This window comes from Pan troglodytes, chromosome 9 (genome assembly GCF_028858775.2).
Source record: "Pan troglodytes isolate AG18354 chromosome 9, NHGRI_mPanTro3-v2.0_pri, whole genome shotgun sequence".
Lineage (NCBI taxonomy): Eukaryota > Metazoa > Chordata > Mammalia > Primates > Hominidae > Pan > Pan troglodytes.
This window is the reverse complement of record NC_072407.2, coordinates 109,691,051-109,713,239: the sequence shown is the minus strand read 5'-3', so window position 1 is coordinate 109,713,239 and position 22,189 is coordinate 109,691,051. Positions and strand designations below refer to the sequence as shown.

Here is a 22,189-nt window from a genome sequence, read left to right as displayed (position 1 = left end):
TTTGGTAGAGTTTAATACATCTTGCACAGAAATAGCTCAATCAAGCAGATAAAAATTAGTAAAGGTATTGGAGATTTGAGAAATACGAATAGCAAGTTTGCTGTAATGGATATGCACTAAATCTTAGTTTTGATAATCAGAGAATACACATTCTTTTCAAGTACAGAGAAGATTTACATGAATTTATTCCATATTATACCCCAAATACAGTTTCATAAAACTATAAGAATTCATACCATTAGAACACATTCTTGGCAAATGAGTAAATAAAATTAGACCTAAATAATAAAAAAGAACCAAAATATTTATATATTTGAAATAAAACCAAAACAGGCCAAAAATACTCCCTTGTAAATAATTTGTGATTAAAAAGGAAGTCCAAATGAAAAAGATATAACATTTAAAGGTGACATACCAAGAGTGCTATCATACTGAAACATACTGACAGCAGCTAACTTAGAATGTAGGAAATTTATAACCTCAAGTGCATATACTTGGAAAAGAAAGAGAAAAAGAAAGAAAAAACTCTAGACATTTAAATAAAGAAGCTAGAAACAGGACAAAGAATAAACCCAAAGAAAATAGAAGGAAGTAAACGATAAATGTAAAAAGAGAAATTAATTAAATAGAAAACAAATTAATAAACAGCAAGACTTGGCCGGGTGCAGTGGCTCACGCTTGTAATCCCAGCACTTTGGGAGACCGAGTCTGGTGGGTCACCTGAGGTCAGGAGTTCAAGACCAGCCTGGCCAACATGGTGAAACCTTGTCTCCACTAAAAATACAAAAAATTAGCCGGGCGTTGGGGCAGGTGCCTGTAATCCCAGCTACTTGGGAGGCTGAGGCAGGAGAATCGCTTGAACCCAGGAGATGGAGGTTGCAGTGAGCTGAGATCATGCCACTGCGCTCCAGCCTGGGCAACAGTGTGAGACTCTGTCTCAAAAAACAAAAAATAAATAAAATAAAATAAATAAAAATAAAAATAAAAATAAACAGGAAGACTCATTTAAGGAAACAAAAAAGAAAGGAAAACGAAATAATATTAGGAACAAAAAGACTTACAAACAATGACAATCCAGTAGCAACAACCACCCCTAGTATCCAGATGGTACTCTCCAAATACCATTTCTCAATGAAAGGAATCAGGGGTCCTTTGCAAAATGGATGATTTCTGGAAGGAGTCATTTCAAAAGGAGGACATAAAAACCATCTTTAAGGTGCCACTGGCCTAAGATGGAACAAATTTGAACAGCAGAAAGAATTGATCAGTGGTTATTGATTGAAACATCAGTAATAAAAATCCTCTAGTTCATAAAGGTATTAAGAAATCCTCATTGGTAACCACTGGAAGTTAATAGGACATCAACTCAATATGAAAATTGATATGCAAAGGGGAAGAATAAAGCATTTATCCTGCCTTCCTATATGAACTATATTTTTGGGATAATCAAATAGATTTGATGAAGGGAAGTGCTGTAGGGAAGAATTTCTGTGAATATATGTAGATATATTACATCTGTAGATAGAATTAATGTCACCTGTTTGCAATTCCCGCTAAATAATAGGTCAAGGCAACAATTATTAAAGGCTTCTAAAACTATCAGAACTTGCTGATCAGTCTTAGCAACACTATAACTTGGAAAGCCAGACATTACCTGCCTCACAATCCTCTGTAATAAGAAGTATGCAGCACCAACTATGAAGTATTCTTGCTAAAAAAAAAAAAAAAAAATTGAATCGGAATCTAATCACCAGTTTAGATGAACTTAGGTCTAACGAGCATTTCGTGGAAACTACAGAAGATAGAGGAGCAAGTTAAATAACATCACAGGGAAGCAGTGCCTCCAATTCAGAATGTGGACATCATACAGGATAGAGGCATATTTATCTGACGAAGAAATATCATAAAAAAGAGAGGAAACTGTTAGAAAATAAAGACTTATTAACCAAATATACCACATGGACTTTGGATCCTAATTTGGACAACTGTAAAAAGACATTTTTGAGACAATCAGGGAAATTTTAATATAGATTGGCTACTAAATAGAATTCAGGAATTATTGTTAATTTTGTTAGATATGATAATGGTATCGTGGTTCTGTTAAAAAAAGTTATCAGTTAAAGATGCATATGAAATGATCATTATTTCTGGGATTTCCACAGAAATACTCCAGAAGAAATAATGACAGAAAGAAAGAAAGGAAGATAAAAAGAAAGAGAAAGAAAAAGAAAAGAAAAGTGAGGGGAATAAGAATAAGTGTAAAAATATAGGCAAAATTTTATTAATTGTTGAAACTTAGGGTTCATTATATTATTTCTTCTACTTGTGTGTGTTGAAAAGTTTTATTATAAAAAGTTTTAAAATGAGGGAGCATAAAATAGGTAAGAGAAAAATTGAAAGTCTAGAAGAATACAATGAAAAGTGATATTAATAAAATTACAAAAAAATTAAATGGAAATTTTTCTAATAATATAATAAATTGCCGGAATTGACTCAAGAATAAATAGAAAACCTAATAAACAGAACCTATAACCATAAAAAAATCATGAAATTTGTTGTCAAAAATCTCCTCTGACACTCCAAAAAGGTCACCAGGCTCATAGTTTAATGGGCTACTTGTAGCAAACCTTCAAAAGAAAAAGTATAGATAATACAGTTAATCCTTGAAGAACATGAGTTTGAACTCATGTTCACTTGTATGTGAATTTTCTCCCACCTCTGCCACTCCTGAGACAGCAAGACCAGCCTCTCTTCATCCTCCTCCTTCTCAGCCTACTCAATGTGAAGATGAAAAGGAGGAAGACCTTTATGATGACCCACTTCTACTTAATGAATAGTAAATATATTTTCTCTTTCTTATGATTTTTAAATACACTTTCTTTTTCCTAGCTTACTTTATTATAAGAATACAGTATGTAATACATAAAACATACAAAATATGTGTTAATTTGTTTATACAACAGACTGTTTATGTTGTGGGTAAGGCTTCTGATAGTACGGGTAAAGTGTGGGTATGGTAGTTATGGGTAAGGTATAGGTATGGCAGTTATGGGTAAGGCTGTTAGTACTTAAGTTCTGGGGAACTCAGAAGTTATAGGTAATTTTTCAACTGTGCAGGTGCTTGGTGCTCCTCACCCCCTTATTGTTCAAGGGTCAACTGTACCTATTTTACACACACTGTTTCAGAGAAAAAAGAAAGAGGGAAACCTACTTATCAAATTAAAGTAATCTGGATGCTAGATCTAAAAGAATCAATCATAGGAACTTGGATTATGCCCCAAACTCATATCAGCTGTTTTATCTGGGAAGGTGAGAAGGAAGATAGACATGGGAAGGGTGGTTCAATGAGATCTCAGCTTGATTTATAATATTTTAATGCTTTTATTTAAAAAGACATGAAGCAATATGACAAAGACATTAAGAACTGTTAATTTCATGTGATAGAAACACTTGTTATTTTTTACTTTAGTAAATTTTTACATTTTTTCAAAAAAAATCTACAGCAAATCACAGTTTGCTGTTCAACTTCAACAGAAGACAAAACCATCTCTTTAAAGCATATTATTAATATGTGCCAACCTAATGAACACCTGTCAGACTTGCTCAGTGGTAGGAAGCCTAGCATGTACTATTTTTAGATCAAGAAATTCTGAGTAGTTCAAGTTACTACAGCTCTTGTAAACATCTCCATCTTTTCTGAGCATAAACTGATGAAAGATTAGAGCATTTTATTTTGAAAACATTTATTTGCTGTAACTCTTCAGAGTTGAACAGTTATTAATGAACCACTTTATGTTTATGCATATATTTATTTAACACTTTTATGGAGTGCCTACTACATATTGTACACTACATAGCTAGCACTAAGTCTACAGAGGTGAGTGATACAATCCCTATTCATAGGAGAGGAGATGAATAAGAAAGTCATTGCTAACTATATGGTGAAATCAGTAGTGTTTAGGGCTAGGTAGATCTCAGAGGTTCATCCATCCTAGCTTAGAGGATCAGGGGATGTGGCCCTTGAATTAAGTACTATTGTTAATCATCAAATAAGGGTAGGAGCCATTGAGGGAAGAAAGAAAGATGCTGTAATTAAGAGGAAAGCATATACAAACAAGGAGACTCTGGAGTGTCTCAAGTCCAAGATTTGTCAGTGCATGTCTCACGTGCAAACGGAGCAGGTGTGATGGAAGTTGATTTGCTCTGGGAATTTAGGCACCTCCTGAGAGAGAATTCATACTAAGAGAAGAAGGGTGATGCCTATTACTTCTATGTATTCCCTGGCTGAACTTCTGCATGAACTCATGTCTGTGCAGACACTGGAGTGAGAGCAAGATAGTATTCCTTTAGTACTTGTGATGGTGAATTTAATGCGTCAACTTGACTGGGCCAAGAGGTGCCCAGATTAAACATCATTTATGGGTATGCCTGTGAGGGTGTTTCTGGAAGAGATTAGCATTTAGTCAGGGACTAAGAAGACTGCTCTCACCAGTGTGGGTGGGCAGCATCCAATTCATTGAGGACCCAAATAGAACAAAAAGGCAGAGGAAGAGTAAATTCTCTCTTTTCTTGGTCTGGAACCCCCATCTTCTCCTGCCCTTGGACATTGGTGCTCCTGGTTCTTGGGCCTTTGAACTCTGGGACTTACACCCTTGGTTCTCCTGGTTCTCAGACCTTCAGACTCAGACTGAATTATACCACTGGCTTTTCTGGTTCTCCAGCTTGCAGATGACATACTGTGGGTCTTAGGCTCCATAATCATGTGAGCCAATTCCCATAATAAATATCCTCTTAGATGTCTGAATATATCCTACTGGTTCTCTCTCTGGAGAACCCTGACTAATACAGTATTCCTCAACAGGTTGTAACACAGAGAAAGAGACACACTTCTCCACACCTACCCCAATTTTGCTCCAGAAGTAAGTGTACTTTCGTACCTCCAGTGGTTAAAAGCTTTGGGATCAGCATAGATGGCTGCAGAGAAAGGGCTCCTTCCTTGTAGTAGTGGACAATGCCCAAGGCAAGCAGTGGTGGTGCTTGGCAGATGTGATTGTCCATAGAGAAAGTGGCAGGGATGAATGTCTGGTGTATGTGTTGGTTCTCAGCCGGTGTGGTAGGACTAAAGGGTTGACTGTAAATGCCTGATGAATGCTGTCAACATCTAATTAAAAAAGGAATAGAATAGGAGGAAGGGAAGAAAGTGTTTGCTGATTGGATTTTTCTTTTCTTTTCTTTTTCTTTTTTTTTTGGAGATGGAGTTTCACTCTTTTTGCCCAGGCTGGAGTGCAATGGCATGATCTCAGCTCACTGCAACCTTTGCCTCCCAGGTTCAAGTGATTCTCCTGCCTCAGCCTGCCAAGTAGCTGGGATTACAGGTGTCCACCACAACGCCCAGCTAATTTCTTGTAGTTTTAGTAGGGACAAGGTTTCACCATGTTGGCCAGGCTGGTCTCGAGCTACTGACGTCAGATGATCCACCTGCCTTGGCCTCCCAAAGTGCTGGGATTACAGGCATGAGCCACCGTGCCCAGCCCTTGACTTTTTTTTTTTTTTTTTTTTAAGAGACAGGGTTTTGCTATGTTGCTCAGGCTGGCCTTGAACTCCTGGGCTCAAGAGACCCTCCTGCCTCAGCCTTCGGAATAGCTGAGATTACAGGCACACACCATCGCATCTGACTTGACTGGACTTTTGTTGTACAAGAGGTATACCCCCGTGATGACACAGATATAGTGGTGGCCTGAGGGATGTGTATATTTGGTTTTCTGTTCTATACTGCCAAATGGGGTAAGAACCAGTGAAATGCAAGCTACATACAGTAGCCCTGAACCACTTCTCCAAGATAAACTGCCCAAATTCCGAGAACACTAGCCCCTGGCAACTCCACAGTCTCTCTCACTGTAAAAGTGTAAAAGGTTAGGTTACTCCCCAGCCTGTCGAACATGTGCCTGATTGCCTTCTGAGATAGCACATCCCTAATCCAAAAGAAAACCTAGCCTGGAGCTTGCATCCAGCTAATCTTCTTCCACATTGCTCCAAACAGGGAGTTCAGTTTTCTCATTACTCACACAGAGAGCAGAGATAGATTTTCATGATTCTTCAGGACTCTGTTCTCTCTGCTTTAATAGCCAAAAGCTAAAGCCAAATGAACTTCTTCACAGAGAACAACAAGCAATTTTATCTAATCCTTATTATTCTTGCTGTAACTGCAATTGTGTTATTCTGACTGACAGATTCCCAGAAGAGATTCAGTGAAAATACCCTTGATCAGATTCACAAAGGAACAGCATATTTCAAGTGGGCGTGTCTGGCTAGAATCTCCCCGGACAGTTCAGTAACAGCACATCAACAGACTGCTGAATTCTTATTTCCCCGTCCAAAAAATAACAAAGCCGATCTGAAATCTGGAAGTGTTCTGAGGGCAGATGGTATTAGCCCAGTAGTAAACATATTTTTGGCTGCTTCTTTTCTTTTTTCCCCCTGGTAACTATGTTTAATGTGCTGAGAGAAAGCCATTTGTTTACAGAATCTTATTATAGAGCAGAAATATACTTGTTCCAGAGAAGAGGAGTTTAATTGGTTCCAAGTCAAATGATGCTAACAGGTGTCACCTCACCAATCCAGGACTTAAGATGGGTTATTATAAACAGGAGTAACACATATTTTTTTTGGCTCTTTTTCCCACCTGTTATGCAAGACTGCATACCACTATAATGTTCCTCCTGATTATTTCCAGCAACTTCGGGGGTGGCTCACGTGTGCTCATGAACAAGTACTGTCAGCTATCACATACGGTCTGTCATTTTCTTGCTCTTGAGCTCTGGCACTTCTCTGCTGCTGTCTGCTGCTGAGGCCTGCAGAGATTAATATAAACGGCAGGTAAGTAATTATTGGACAGTCTTGCTGCTTCTGCCAGGCTCCGTGACACTTCTATTGAAGGACATTACACCACTGGTTCCATGGATATGCTGAGGTCTGCGACATGACACTTGCAGGGAGAATCTCTCTCTCCCTTTCAGTGCTACATGCTGTTGAGGTTAATTGTTAAAGAGTAAAGAGTTATGGAGTTTTTGCCCATAGCCCTCTCCCCTACCAGGCCAGGCTCTAGGGAAGTAGAATGGGCAGAATGTGAGTGTGAAAGCTATGAGAATGCGCCTCTCAGAACTGACTGCACCATAATGGGGGTGGGACCAGCTGCTGTGCTCTGAAATCACAATCACGTTTACACGGAGGCCGGCTTCCCACAGGCTGCTCCCAGTAGATGACTGAGCATGAGAGGAACACTAGGGCTGACTTATCCCTGGGAGACACAGGGCACCTGTAACAGGAGATTTTGACTTGAGGTTTCCTGATGGCCCTGTCAGACTTTCCCTAGCATTGCAGTCTAAGATGCTGCCATCCAGTCTTCTTGTCCCCTGGCCCTCTCTCCTCTTGGGGTCAGACCTGGATTGCTATTTGATGACTAGCTCAGTTTCCCCACTTCCTTCTATTTTCTCTCAGAGTCATTCCCCCTAATATGCTTTTCTTTTGCACACTTAGTGTCATCTTGGCATCTGCTTCTCATGGGACTGAACTAACACAGGGAATGTGTGTTCCCTGCTATGGAAGCATTGTCTGTTCTCCCTGTTGCTGACCCTTGTGTATCTTTTTTTTTTTTTTGAGATGGAGTCTCGCTCTGTTGCCCAGGCTGGAGTGCAGTGGCGCCACCTTGGCTCACTGCAACCTCTGCCTCCCGGGTTCAAGCGATTGTCCTGCCTCAGCCTCTCAAGTAGCTGGGACCACAGGTATGCACCACCACACCCGGCTGATTTTTTTTTTTTTTTGTATTTTTAGTAGAGATGGGGTTTCACCATATTGACCAGGCTGGTCTTGAACTGCTGACCTTAGATGATCTGCCTGCCTTGGCCTCCCAAAGTGCCAGGATTACAGGTGTGAGCCACCACACCTGGCCCCATGTGTATCTTCTTGATTCACTTCCCTTCAGAGGAGTTTCTCCTGGGAGGCTTTGAGGTCCATGTATGAGTAGCTTTGATGTTGACCTTGACTTCCCCACTGACTTTTACCATGCTCAGACACACCTGGACGTCAGCAGGGATGTGAAGTGATGGAGGCTCAACCTCCATCACTCAAAATGCATCATTCAAAATGCATCAGTGCTATGCATTTTGGAGCATCTACTCTGCTTCTTCACTGGTTCAGGGCACAGTTAGAGAAACAAAAGAAATACAAGCAATTGTGACTTTGAAGTTTAAATTCAGTTAGTGAGACAAAAATCACAGTTGTTACAAGTGGGTAATGACAGAGGTAATAATCATTTATATTTTCAACAAGGATTTATTGTTCACCTTCCAGGATTCAATGTATAACCAAAAGCTAAATTTTATGGCATTCTGTTTTAGGTGCCGTAGAGTATTGCAGAGGTCTCCGAATGGGGGAAAAGTAGTCTCCTGATGGGGAAAAACAAACAAAGTAGACTTTTACTTTCTCTTGCTTTGTGCCTCATATTTTATTTATTTATTTATCTATTTATTTTTTAGATGGAGTCTTGCTCTATCCCCCCGGCTGGAGTGCAGTGGTACAGTCTTGGTTCACTGCAACCTCCGCCTCCCGGGTTCAAGCAATTCTCGTGCCTCAGCCTCCTGAGTAGCTGTGATCACAGGCACCTGCCGCTATGCCCAGCTAATTTTTGTATTTTAAGTAGAGATGGGGTTTCACCATGTTGGCCAGACTGTTCTCAAACTCTTGATCTCAAGTGATCCACCCGCCTCAGCCTCCCAAAGTGCTGGGATTACCGGTGTGAGCCACTGCACCTGGCCTCATATTTTAAAATGTTTATTAGTGTGCTGTAAAATATGCACAATAAATTAGTATAGTAGCACCTGCATATAATCTATTAAAAATACATACATTTTCTGTCAGTGATCATGGTAAAATTTTTTATCAATAAAGTGCACAGTCAAAAGGAGGTGGAGGCTCCTGGGCTAGAGGATGCTTTCATAGTTGTCCTGAATGCACTATCGTGTAGTGGTTAGAGCTCAGGGCTGGGTCCAAAAGCTTTAAATCTCAGTTCTGTCACTTAGGCACTCTTCGACTTATCAAGGCACAGCCTCTCTGGGCCCGAGTTTTCTCCTCCATGGGATAGGAATGTTGTACCCACCTCACAGGATTGTTGAAGGAATTAAATAAGGTGAATCATGTTTAGTAAGTGCTACTTGACATTGTTGTGGTTATTATTATTATTTTAGCCCTAAGTAGCTTTTTTTCTCTTTTTGAGGCTCAACTCAAGTCTTCTAGTTGATCATTTATGAGTCTGCTTCATCTTCAGTACCACTCTCTATGCTTTGCAGAAGTTGCTCTGCTCTCTTTTCATCTCACCCAGGTACTCCTATCATCTTTCCTGACGTCATTCTGATGCCACCTCTCTCACACTGTCTTGTATTCTAATTTTTTTTGTCCCTTTCTTTTTATTTTATTTTTTTGAGATGGAGTGTTGCTCTGTCACCCAGGCTGGAGTTCAGTGGTGCAATCTCAGCTCACTGAAACCTCTGCCTCCCAGGTTCAAGCAATTCTCCCGCCTCAGCCTCCCCAGTAGCTGGGACTACCGGCACATGCCACCACACCCGGCTAATTTTTGTTTTAGTAAAGATGGGGTTTCATCATGTTGGGCAGGCTGGTCTTGAACTCCTGACCTTAAGTGTTCCACCCGCCTTGGCCTCTCAAAGTGCTGGGATTACAGGCGTGAGACACTGCGGCCAGCTGCCCCTTTTTAAAAAAAAAATTCAAATTTTATTGTAAATTGACAATTGGTGGTTGTAGATATTTATAGGGTACCAAATGTGGAATAATTAAATCAAGCTAATTGACATATCCATTACATCAAATACTTATCATTTTTCATGGTGAGAACAATTGAATTTACTGTTAGCGATTTTGAAATGTACAATACACCGTTATTAACTATATTCACCATCCTGTGCAATAGGCCTAAAATATATTTGTTCTTCCTGAGACCTTGTATCCTTTGACCATCATCTCCCCATTCATCCCATTCACCAGCCTCTGTAACCACCATTCTACTCTGCTTCTATGAGTTTGATTGTTTCAGATTCCGCATATAAGTAAGAACATGCAGTATTTGTCGTGTCTGGCTTATTTCCCTTAGCATCATGTTCTCCAATATTTTCCTTCTTTTTTAAGGCTGAATAGTATTCCGTTGTGTATATAGATGACATTTTCTTTATCCATTCATCTGTTGATGGACTGCGAATAGTGTCTACTTTTCTTAATCTTCTTCTTTTGGGGGGCAGTAGCCCTACTCTGTGTCATTATTATTTCCTGTGTGACTAGAACAATGCTGTGTATTTAGTAGTGTCCACTTGATACCAGTTGAACAATTGCAGAAGTAATGGCAAAGGTGATGACTTGGCCTTCTGATGTACATCCCCTCGGCTCTGTAGTGGCAGTACCTGGGCAGCATCTGAGAGACACACAGGTGGCAGGAGAGAGACAGAGTCAAGGAGGCCAAGCTTGCTTCAACTCCATGCCCTCCATTCACTGCCTGGGCTCAAGTCAGTCCTTATATTAGTGCATGTTTCACAGGATTTTTACACGAAGTGACACTCAGCCCATTCTCCTTTGGTCATAAATGAAAAGAGAAGCTTTGTACTTGTCCAAGAGGAAGGAGTTCCTCCTTGTCATTTATTTATTTACTTTTAATGATTAGGATTGAAAAAAACCTCAAACAACTAGCATGGTTTAACTTATGACCAGGCAGGCTCTGTGCTTGGCTTTACACACATCGGTGTAGTATCAAATCTTAGTGATGGGAAGGAACAAGTTGATTTTACGTACATTATCAATTGGATCTTGATCACAGATCTTTGAGGGTTATTAGTATTCCCATATTATAGATGGGGACACTGAGGCCCAGAAAGGATAGATGATCATTTTTTTAATGTTACGCAGTAAGTAGAAAATTTAGAATATGAACACAGGCTTTTGTCACTTCAAGGTCCATTTGCTTTCCACTTTCCCGCAGATGGCTTGGGTTAAAGTGTTTGAATTAGCAGTATTGTGTCGACCTGCCAGTGGCCACTTAAGTTTCTTCATGACTTTTACATGGGCTTTCCCCGTGGCCAGAAGGGCAGGGCTTATTTGATGACTGTGGCAATAGTGACGTGGAGAAAACTTCAAGAAGTAGGGTTTTCATTTCTCTCTGGGCATGCGCTCACTCATGTGTTTGGGAAAGTGAGGGAGAATAGCAGAAAGCTGTTGCTCTCTTTCTCCCCAGCTCCATGACCAGCTGGATGTGAAGATGGCAAAGTGAGAAGGCCACTGAGACGATCATGCTCGATACTGCAATGTGCTGAGAGCTTATCGCCTTCATCAAGGCCTTGGTGACTTCTCCCATCATGTTGCAGACTTGCAGAATTCTAGGACTGACATAGGTCTTCACTTTTCAGTTCTCAGGGTAAAAAGGCAGGTGGACGAGGGGAGTACGTGAAACGAGCTAGTTTAGCAACTGATCAGGCACAAGAGCTCAGCACTGATTCTCAAAGGATGTCATTTTTACACCTGAGAATGTATATGGTGATGGTGGTGGGGAGATACCAATTAGAGATTCAGTGCCACTGTCAATGTGAATGTTGTTTTCTTAACATTTTTGGCCGTTGGCTAAGTTCTAGATTAGTAGGCAGAGAAATAATTTCAAAGTTTATTTAGAATGTCGTCCTGCCAATGGGCAGAGAAGTACCTTGAAAGAAAGTTGATATGAAATGAATGCTGCTAAGTCATGGCAATTGCTCTCAGGAAGGAAAGTATTAGCAGAGTTAAGTAACGTTAATTGCAAGAGATGAATTTGCTTTGGTACTAAGGTCTGAAATGTTGGAATTCTCAACTTCTTAAATGAGAAACAATAATGTTGATTTTGTAAAATAATGTTGAGTTTATTTTTATTTTATTTTGGCTCCTTGCAGGAAACAAGATTTTTTTTTTTTTTTTTTTTTTTTTTTAGCAAACCTGCAGATCCTGAGGGTTAAACCCTCCTTATGCCTTTGAGTAGTTGTCAGGTGATTTGGGGCGGCTTGCGTGTGTTTCTGGAGAGGGTAAAGCTAAACTAGTGACAACTACATTCCAAGTGTAATCCCAATCTCTTGACATTACAGAAGAAACCACTAATTTTCAGAAGCGTCTGAAGTCTGGGAATTTGTCAATGCACTGGGCACAGTAGTCCTTGGTGCAGCTTAGACATGCTTAAATGAGGCAAACCGGACTAACCCATCAATTCGGTCAAATAAGAAGTAGAATTTTTCTTCTAAGTTACTTTGAAATTGACCAATTCAACAAAATGACAGCATTGGAGAGCTCTTTTGGTGATATGTTAACATTTCCCTATTGTATTTAACATTTTAAATATTGTAGAGCTAATTCATAATCTGAGATGTACAAAATAAATGCTTATCCCATAAACCTAATATCAACACATGATATACTACAAATAATTTGATTCCAAATGAATTAAGAAAAAAGGTTTTCAAGTTTCAGATTCTTTTACGAAAAATATCCTGGGAATTTGAGATTGTGCCTATGCAGCCTCAAACAGATGAATAAAAAGTAATGTAGGCCGGGCACCCGGTGGCTCACACCTATAATCCTAGCACTTTGGGAGGCTGAGGCGGTTGGATCACCTGAGGTCAGAAGTTCAAGGCCAGCCTGGCCAACATGGTGAAGCCCCATCTCTACTAAAAATACAAAAATTAGCCAGGCATAGTGGTGCATGCCTGTAATCCCAGCTACCCAGGAGGCTGAGGCAGGAGAACAGCTCGAACCCGGGAGGCGGAGGTTGCAGTGAGCTGAGATCGCGCCACTGCACTCCAGCCTGGGTGACAAGAGCAAAACTCCATCTCAAAAGAAAAAAAAAGTAAAGTAAAGTTTTGTTTTTTTCCCCTTTGGATGGTGAGATTAAAAGTAATTTAAAAATTTTAAATACTTTAATATATTTTCACATGTCCTACAATAAATATATAACTTTTTAATTTGACAAAAAATAATTTTGAGTGGTTACAAAAAGGGACAGGTGTGGCTTGGTAACTAGGGAAACATTCCCAGCCTGGGAAACAATCTGGTGAGAGCTTGGAGGCAGAAGACAGAACTCTGATTACATTCAAGGAGTTTGCCAGATGGCAACAGATAACTGCCAATGTTCGGTTGCACTATAATTATTATACACTCTCTGTCACTTCAGCAAGCGCTCTTTTCACAAGACAAGTGGCGACAGAATGTTGTATTAAGATTACCCGTTGCTAAGCTTATGTTAAAATGAGGAAATGAAATGGAAAGTCTTGTTTTGGTAATGTCTCTGGGGTATGAGGAATGGAGGGAAAGGTTTGACTATGAGCATAACTGCATAGAGAATTTTGTTTGTTTATGCCTTTTGGGAATGCATTATTTTAATTGACCCTAATTGGGAATTCAGAGGGGGAGATTTCCTCTATTATCTATAAAGAAAGGATCTGCTGAGCAAACACAATTGCTAGGGTCATGTTTAAAGTACTTAATTGATCTGCTTTCAAGTCTAATTTAACACTTCAGGGGCTCCAAACATGTGATACGTTGGTTACAAACTCATCTTAGTCTAATTTTAGTTAGTGTTCATATTAGAAAGTTATATAATACTTTTCTTTCTTTCAGATATATTCCATAATTCACATTTTTCACTAATTTTACCCAGTTCTCCTTCCACCCCCAATCTATCCAAATAACTGAGTTGAGCTGTGTGAGTTTACTGCTGTATTAATTTATTGACAGAGATATACAAACCATGACTTCCTCGGCTGTTTCAGATGAAACTGTAGATCCACGTGTAAACTTGCAATGCACAGCTTAGCTGGAAAGTTACGTGGAGCAGGTGACGGAGGGGATAGCTTTCACTGCTTGGACTAAAGTCAGTTTTGAAAGAGCTAAAGATGCCTATTGAATTCTGGAGTGTGTGTGTGTGTGTGTGTATGGGTGTGCATATGTGTGGGTGTAAGGCAGCAAACTCTTCACATTTCAAATAACTAAAGATATGGGTGGTAAAATGAAGTCACATTTTTACACCTCACAGGCTGACTAGGGAGAGCAGTCAAATGCAGCATCGATTGGTTAAAATTAGTCTATCATTCTTGGTTTATGATGTTTTAAAGACATGTTAAAGTTATTCATGAAGATGTAAAAGACACATTTAAAACCCACATCAATTGCACTAAAAGTCAATGGAAACAGAAGGTTTTTAAATCCTGGTGGTGGCAAATTGGCAGCCAAAGGAACAAAGTCTTAGTCAACATATTTCCATGTCCCCCTGAACACAAATAGCCTCGAACCTTCGGAGGGTGTTCCTTTGAGATGTTTCATCAGTGACATCACAGTGATTGCCAGCTTCCACGGACTACTTTAGGTGCTGCCCAGAGTCCAGGAGTCCAGACAGCCTGGGAGGGGAGAAGGAGTTGGAGCTCAAGTTGGAGACAGCGAGGAGAAACCTGCCATAGCCAGGGTGTGTCTTTGATCCTCTTCAGGTAACTGCAGGATTTTTATGCTTAGCATACGGTGTGTGTGTGTGTACAAGCTGCAAATGAGAAAGGCAGAGGAATGTTTGCATTTCTTAATGAAATAGGCAATGCCCCTTGGATACAGCATGCCTTAAGATATAAAGTGAGTACTATTGCTTTCTGTTTTCCTTTTTTTTCTCCTAAGGGTATGCATTTTCTCCCTTCCTAGTAAAAAAAAATTTTTTTTTCTTTCTTGTATTATGGAAGATGGTCTTTTTTTTTTTATCTTCTCTAAGTCTCCATTCAAAGAAAGCCAATGTCAAACTTCCTGCACAATTTATTCAGAGCTTTTTGGGTTTTAGTTCATCCATTTGCAATCACTGGATCATATGGCATGACCTTGACTTCAGGGAATGTTTAAAATGAAACCCAAAGTGTCTTTATGGGTTAACAGCAGAAAAATGGAACTTGGCTGATCTGAATTTCTGCCTAACTGGTTCATTCTTCCTAAAGTGTATAAATGTGTGTGAAAGGAATGTTCACACCACACCTTACAGTTAGCATATGTGTTGATTGAATTGAATTCACTAGAAATTCTCACCTTAACTCTTTATGTTTTATTCATCTAAAATCACATAAAACAACAAATATTCAAGGTCACCATTAAAGTGCAAGAAGTAGTAAGAGGTAAATCCCAAGAAAAAAAGAAGTGTGATGGGTAGCCTGCTAATTCAGAGATGACTGAAAAAAAAAAGTTAAGAATGCATAAACATACACAGTTTAAACAATAACTGAAAGGCAACACTTCTATAATTATCATCCAGGTCAAGAAACAGATCATTGCCAGCACCCAGAAGCCCGTTCTTGATCAACCCCCATTCTGCCCCAAGATGTTGGGATCCTCTTGTCCCTGTTATTCTTTATAGTTTGAGCATCTATGTCTGCATTCCTAAACAATATGATTAACCTCCCTATTTTTGACATCATATAAATGGAGTCATATTCTCTGTTTCTTTTGTAAATTCTTCTTTCACCCAACAATTATATTTGTGAGATCTACCCATTTTCTGTGTAGCTATAGTTCATATATTTTCTTTGCTTTATGAAATTCAAATGTATAACTATACCACAATTTATCATCCATTCTGCTGTTGATAAACATTTGAGTTGTTTCCAGTTTGGAGTTATTGTGATAATATTGCTGTGAACTCTTTATTTATGTAACCTGGCACGCACGTCCTTGACTGTCTTAAGGTAGAAGTGAAATGCCAGATATTAGAGAATGAACATTTTAAACATTAATTCTAAGAAAGCTAATTTGTTTTCCAAAGTGGTTGAAAATTTATGCTAACTTTGTTTAGCCAGGCCAGTTAATTGCAGTGACAATTCACTTGTGTCATAACTCCTAGGAATTCTAGTAACTAGTTCCAGTCTGCTAATTCTAGCTTTGCCTCTAACTTGTTATCTGTCATTACACAAACATCTTAATCTCCTCTCTCTAAAAGTCAGTTTCTCAGCTGCAATCTTGAGAAAGATAAAAACTGCAGTAACACTTGCCTGAGTTGTTGCGAGGGTAACACAAACAGAGCTGTGGAACAGCTTTCAAGAGTATTTTTCTCATTTTCTGAGTATATCCTATTGGATCACTATCCACGATTCCTGTGACTTAACAGCTTAATTTAATAGGCAGATTTGGTGGGACCGTTGTTTTGCTCTCCTTGAATTGTTTTGATCATTATAAGCCAGGCTTCATATTTTCTGCTTATCTCTGCATTTCTTGAGAACTTACCCAAATAGACGGACATTTGGACTATGGTTTTATTTCATTGATAAGTTTATAAGAAAGAGTCTGTCTTCGTTTCTCATTCCTTTGCCTCCAGGCACCTTGGCAAGACTCATTACTGTTCTGTTCTCCTCTGCTCTTTTGTACATTCTCATAAATCCTTTTTCCTTGATCCATTCATTTTATTCTGTTTACTTTCTCCTCCATGCAAATCTTTGTAAAGATTTTCTATTTTTTCCCCTTTTTATTTTCTTGGAGAGACAGGGTCTTGCTGTGTTATCCAGGCTGGTCTTGAACTCCTAGGCTCAAGTGATCCTCCCACTCCAGCCTCCCAAAGGGCTGGGATTAGAGGCATGAGCCACCACGCCCAGCCATTTGTAATGGTTTTCATTGGCAATTTACTATTTCCTTCATGCTGAGGTCTAAAAGATGGATAATAATTAAAAGGGAGATGAAACATAAATCTGCCATCATTTGGCTATATATCTACTGGTTGGCACCATCTAATTTGAACTTGTATTTTTTTTTTGAGACAGGGTCTCATTATGTTGCCTAAGCTGGTCTTAAACTCCTAGGCTCAAGGGATCCTCCCACCTCAGCTTCCCAAGTAGCTAGGACTACAGGTACCGACTGCCATGCCTAGCTGAACCTGTATGTTATGCCAATTACACAATATGAAAAATGATTATTCGGGTGGCATTTATGCAATTAACAATTTGGTCCATTGATAATATAATCAATACAGTAATTACAATTAATAATTCAGTCATGCTAGATAGTTTAAAAATGCCACTCAGACCAAAAGCTTGCTAACAACCCTTTCAGCCTCTTGAACTCTCACCTTTAGCAAACACACAAAATACCCTTTCTCCCTAAACTTTCACTCTACAGTAGACTTTGGTCCTAAATGTCTAAAACATAGATATCGAATTATCTAAAATATATAAATCTTTAATTTCATTTAGGCTGCATAAATAATGTGCAATTTACACCATCTCACTGAAGACAATAGTTTGATGACTTCATTGCACATGTTCTCAAAGTATGATTTCCTGCATGGACAATCTGTACATACTATGAAGATACCATCCCTGCTCTTTGAAATGTTTACAATCTAGGCACATCCTGGACCTGACTAAAAATAGCTGGCACAAGCCCTTGTTGAAACCGAAGTACCCATGAAGTTAACACTTGCTCTTTGGGCTGAATGCCTGTTATGCGAGGGGCTTTTGGTTGATCCCAGTAGGCTATGTGCCCAATGCAGGACTTGTCAGAGGCCATGCAGCTGTTGAAAGTACTTTCTGCTTTCCGTAGAGTTAGATGAAGACCTACAGCAGCCTGAGGCCTGAAAGATTATGGCATCCCATTTATCTATGTAATTCAAAGCAAGAACAATACTAAACCATAAAATTTTTCTGTTTTGGTCCCCCTGCTTATTGATACTCTTAAGAAAAGTATACACATGCATACGCACACACGCAAACACACAAAGTTGGAGAAAGAAAAATATAATATTTCACATTTTATGAAAAGCACCAATACAATCATCACAGGAAAAAAGTCAGGACAAAAATGGTGGTCTTTATGACATCAGGCAGAGAAATCAGGCTCTCTCTCTGTAATCATTAGGGCTCTTCAGAGAAACATAACTAATAGAATGTGTTGTGTTGAGGGGATTGGTGTCTGTTTTTAAGGAATTGGCTTGTGCAATTGCAGAGACTGGCAAGTCCAAAATCTGCAGGGTGGGCTGGTAGGCTGGAGACTTAGGGAAGTCTCCAGTCCAAAGACTGTCAGGAGGCTACATGTCCCAGATCAAGGTGTTGGCACAGCTGGTTTCTTCTGAGTCTTTTCTTTGGCTTGTAAATGCCCATCTTCTCCTTGTGTTTTCACATGGTCTTCCCCTCTGCATGTGTCTGTGTCCTAATCTCTTCTGATAAAGACACTAGTCATATTGGATTAGGGCCCAACTTAATTACCTCATTTTAACTTATTTACCTCTTAAAAGACTCTATCTCCAAACACAGTCACATTCTGAGATACTGTGGGCTAGGGCTTTGACATGTAGATTTTTGGGGGACACAATTTAGCCCATCACACTCTCCTTTTCCACAACACTTCTGTTTTCTTTGAGGAAAGAACGAGCATTGTTATACAGGAATGCCCATTAATCTCCTTGTGTTTTCTTTGTTATGTTTTATCAGGAGGTGAGGACAAGCCAGAGGTCCTTGGTGTGCCCTCAGAAATCTGCCTGCAGTACTCACCAAGCCGCTGTGAAAATGGGGATAAACACCCGGGAGCTGTTTCTCAACTTCACTATTGTCTTGATTACGGTTATTCTTATGTGGCTCCTTGTGAGGTCCTATCAGTACTGAGAGGCCATGCCATGGTCCTGGGATTGACTGAGATGCTCCGGAGCTGCCTGCTCTATGCCCTGAGACCCCACTGCTGTCACTGTCACAGGATGCCATTCTCCACCCGAGGGCACCTGTGACCTGCACTCACAATATCTGCTATGCTGTAGTGCTAGGATTGATTATGTGTTCTCTAAAGATGCTGCTCCCAAGGGCTGCCAAGTGTTTGCCAGGGAACGTTAGATTTATTCCCCAACTCTTAACTGAAAATGTGTTAGACAAGCCACAAAGTTAAAATTAAACTGGATTCATGATGATGTAGGATTGTTACAAGCCCTTGATCTGTCTCACCACACATCCCTTCAACCCACACGGTCTGCAACCAAACTCTAATTCAACCTGCCAGAAGGAATGTTAGAGGAAGTCTTTGTCAGCCCTTATAGCTATCATGTGAATAAAGTTAAGTCAACTTCAAAAACAACTTCTAGAACTTATTTTAGCTTCCATGTGTGATAGAGCATTTGACCCTTGGCTGGGATTGGAGTGACAAGTGCTACCGTATTTCTAGCATTTGAGGTAAGCCAAGATGCTCCAACTGCTGAAGATTTGAAACCAAGTCAACACACTGTGTCATATTTCAAGTAATTCCATTGGTTCAGCGCTCCTCAAACTTTTCCCCTAAACTAGTCTGAAGGGCAGAGGGAGAATAAATCCATTCCACTACGGGGTCTGAAGCACAGGCTGGATTGCTGGCTAAAAGTGCAACATTTCTTTGAAGTCTTGTGTTTTATCTTTAGAATCCACAAGAAATGTATTTTCTATCTTATAATATCTTCATGTTTGTTTTCATATAAACATTTAAAATTATTTACACTAAGTAACACAAGAACATGAGTCATGTCCCTAAGAGTAGCATAGTCTATTTTGATTATTGTTATTACACAAATGGAGCTAGTCTTTAATCAACTACAGTTCTAAAAGGAGGAAAATAGAAAATGCAAACTTATATTTTTATAAAAGACATATAAAATAGATGTTTCTTAAACATGTTGCCTGAACACCCCATGTTAGACAGAACAAATTTGCTATTTGTGCTGAGGTAACCACGGAGAAAGGGAATGTTGTTAAACCTCATCTTACATAGCCGCCTTCATGAAGGCATTTCTTGCCAAGAATTTGACCTGTCATTGAGGCATTGCCTACATCACATTATAGTTCTTAACCTTGGCTACATTCAAAGAAAGTCAATTATCCCAGGGATGATTTTTCAAAATACTGAGGCTGGGTCCTTCTCAGACCAATTAAATAAAAATCCCAGGGGATAGAGCCCAAGTATCTATCTTTTTAAAATATCTTCTAGATGATTACATTGTGTAGCCAGAATTGAGAATCACCCTTGCTTCTCAAAATTTGATGTGATTGTGAATTACTGGGAAGTCTCATTTAAACGCAGATTCCAATTCCATTCTGATTCTGATTCAGTCTGGGGTGGGGCCTGAGAGCCTACATTTTGGACAAGCTCCTAAGTGATGCCAGTGCTGCCCTTCCAGACTGCTACCCTTGGATTAACATATTAGAATCACTTGGGGGGACCTTTAGCAAAACCACGCAAGCTTGAGCCCCATTCCTAGCCATTTCTAATTTATTCGGCCTTGGGTGAACCTGAATGTTATTCTTTTTTTGGAAGAAGTCCAGGTGACACTAATGTGCAGCCAGGATTAAGAATCCTCAAATAGCTAAAGAAAAAATGTTATATTTTGAGAGGTTCCTCTCCAAATTGGGAAATAGCAGCATATAGTCCTCAATGCGTTGTCCCTAACTTCAGTTAGACTACACATATGGATGTGCAACTGCTAATGATTTAGTAGGCAGCATATGTACTCACAGACTTGTGGCTCTAGGGCCCTTAGTAGATGGTTAGCAGTCTTTCCCCTATTTGCAGAAAACCTACTGTTTGTGTATGTGTTTGAGAAAGTGTGTGTGTGTGTGTGTGTGTTGGGGAGAGCCACAACATTCCCTTCAGATGTTGGACCATCTGGCCTTTCACAGAAATCTGAGTGATGGTGCCAACACTGACAACAGGTACCATTTATTGAGTCTACCGTATATGAAGCCCTGTTCTGGGCACTTTCTATAACTCATGCCATTTAGCAGATTTGGGAACTGAGGATCAGAGACTTCACTAAACAGATGTAAGTGGGGAAGCCACAATGAGAAAAGGATCATCTTAACCTCTATGGGGAACTGAGTACAAATCATGCCTTGTTATAGATCTCCAAACCATTGGATTATGCTTTAGGTTTTACCCTCACATTCTTTAGTATTCTAAAATACCAGCCTGTTTCGATCAAGGTAACAATTGCAGTCCTCTATGTCATTTCTTTTTGCCTGTTAATCCTCACTCCTTTCTTTCTCTAACTTCCTGTGACTGAATCTACTGAGAGGGCCCATTTTTAGACCACATTGTGAGCAATCTTTGCAGGTATAGGATATCCATTAACAACTTTAGTGGTGGGGCTAGGAATTATGTAATGTCTTTCACATTCAGGAGTCCTAGTCATTATGGCTAAATCCCAGTCTGACTCATAAGTCTCCTTTATGTACAAACTTCCCTATGACCTCAAGTACCCTGATTCATCACAGAACTCTGCGTCCCTCAATGTTGGCTCCATCCACTGAAATGCTGCCTGATTATCCCAAACAAGATGCTAGTTCTCTAGAACCAGAGCACTGAATCCTAGTTATTAACTGAAGTTCCAGCTCATAGGCTTGATCCTACTCTGGCTTTTTTCTCTTGCGTTCATTCATTCATTCATTCAACAAGTACTTATTATGAAACTAAGTGCTGGGCATTTACTAGACATTGGAGATAAAATGGCGAGAAAGCCAAGCCCCATTCTCATGGAGCATACCATTTAGTGGGGTAGACAGATATGTTAAATGGGTAGTTATAATGGTGTGAAAAGTTCTTTGACAAGATAAGGATAAGGTGCTGTTGAAGGAGATTCCAGGCAGAAGGAATAGCAGGAATGAAAAACCAAAAGCTAGAGAGGATGGCGAATTTAGGTGTAGTTGAAGCACACAGTATCTCTCCAGCCACTGGCAGTAGTCATGCCACATAAGAGCAGATCTCACAATTCTGTCACGTTGCTCTGACTTCCAAGTTGAATCACTTCTGAGATTCTTGCTGGCATGCCTTATGCACTGAGGGGGCCCTTTGCCACCAACAATTGTTTGAGTCATGTCTGTTCTTACATATAACTTAGACACTGGCCTAGGGCCGTCCTATCACTTGTGTCCACAGCAGCCAGACTGGCTCTTCCCATTTACCATCTCACCCCATTGAGCAGTTCTCTGTTGGGTGATGTTCTCCTCTTCTTGCCATAAGTCCTGGGATTCCAAGATTCCAGCATGTATTGGCATTGAGCTGCCCACTTTACCATACCAACCAACCAACCATCTGATTTTTTTTAAAAAGACATCTTTCAGTGCTAACTTAGACTTTCCTTCCAGTCTTCTCTAAACTCACTACT

At 39.8% G+C, this 22,189-nt stretch overlaps 1 protein-coding gene across 3 annotated transcripts; it reads left to right on the top strand.

Annotated features, from left to right (window-relative positions):
• Positions 1–6,861: 6,861 nt before the first annotated feature.
• Positions 6,862–19,137, top strand: SLN (sarcolipin). Of its 3 annotated transcripts, none has more exons than XR_673053.3 (3): positions 6,862–6,876; positions 14,432–14,549; positions 18,507–19,137. XR_673053.3 is itself a non-coding variant. In XM_009424107.4 (2 exons), exon 2 carries the CDS (start codon positions 18,582–18,584, stop codon positions 18,675–18,677), a length of 96 nt encoding a protein of 31 aa, XP_009422382.1. In that variant the 5' UTR covers positions 14,440–14,549; positions 18,507–18,581; the 3' UTR covers positions 18,678–19,137. The 3 variants fall into 3 exon arrangements, 1 of the variants encoding a protein (XP_009422382.1); XR_673052.3 differs by having other exon boundaries at positions 14,350–14,549; XM_009424107.4 differs by lacking the exon at positions 6,862–6,876 and having other exon boundaries at positions 14,440–14,549.
• The last annotated feature ends 3,052 nt before the right edge of the window (positions 19,138–22,189 follow it).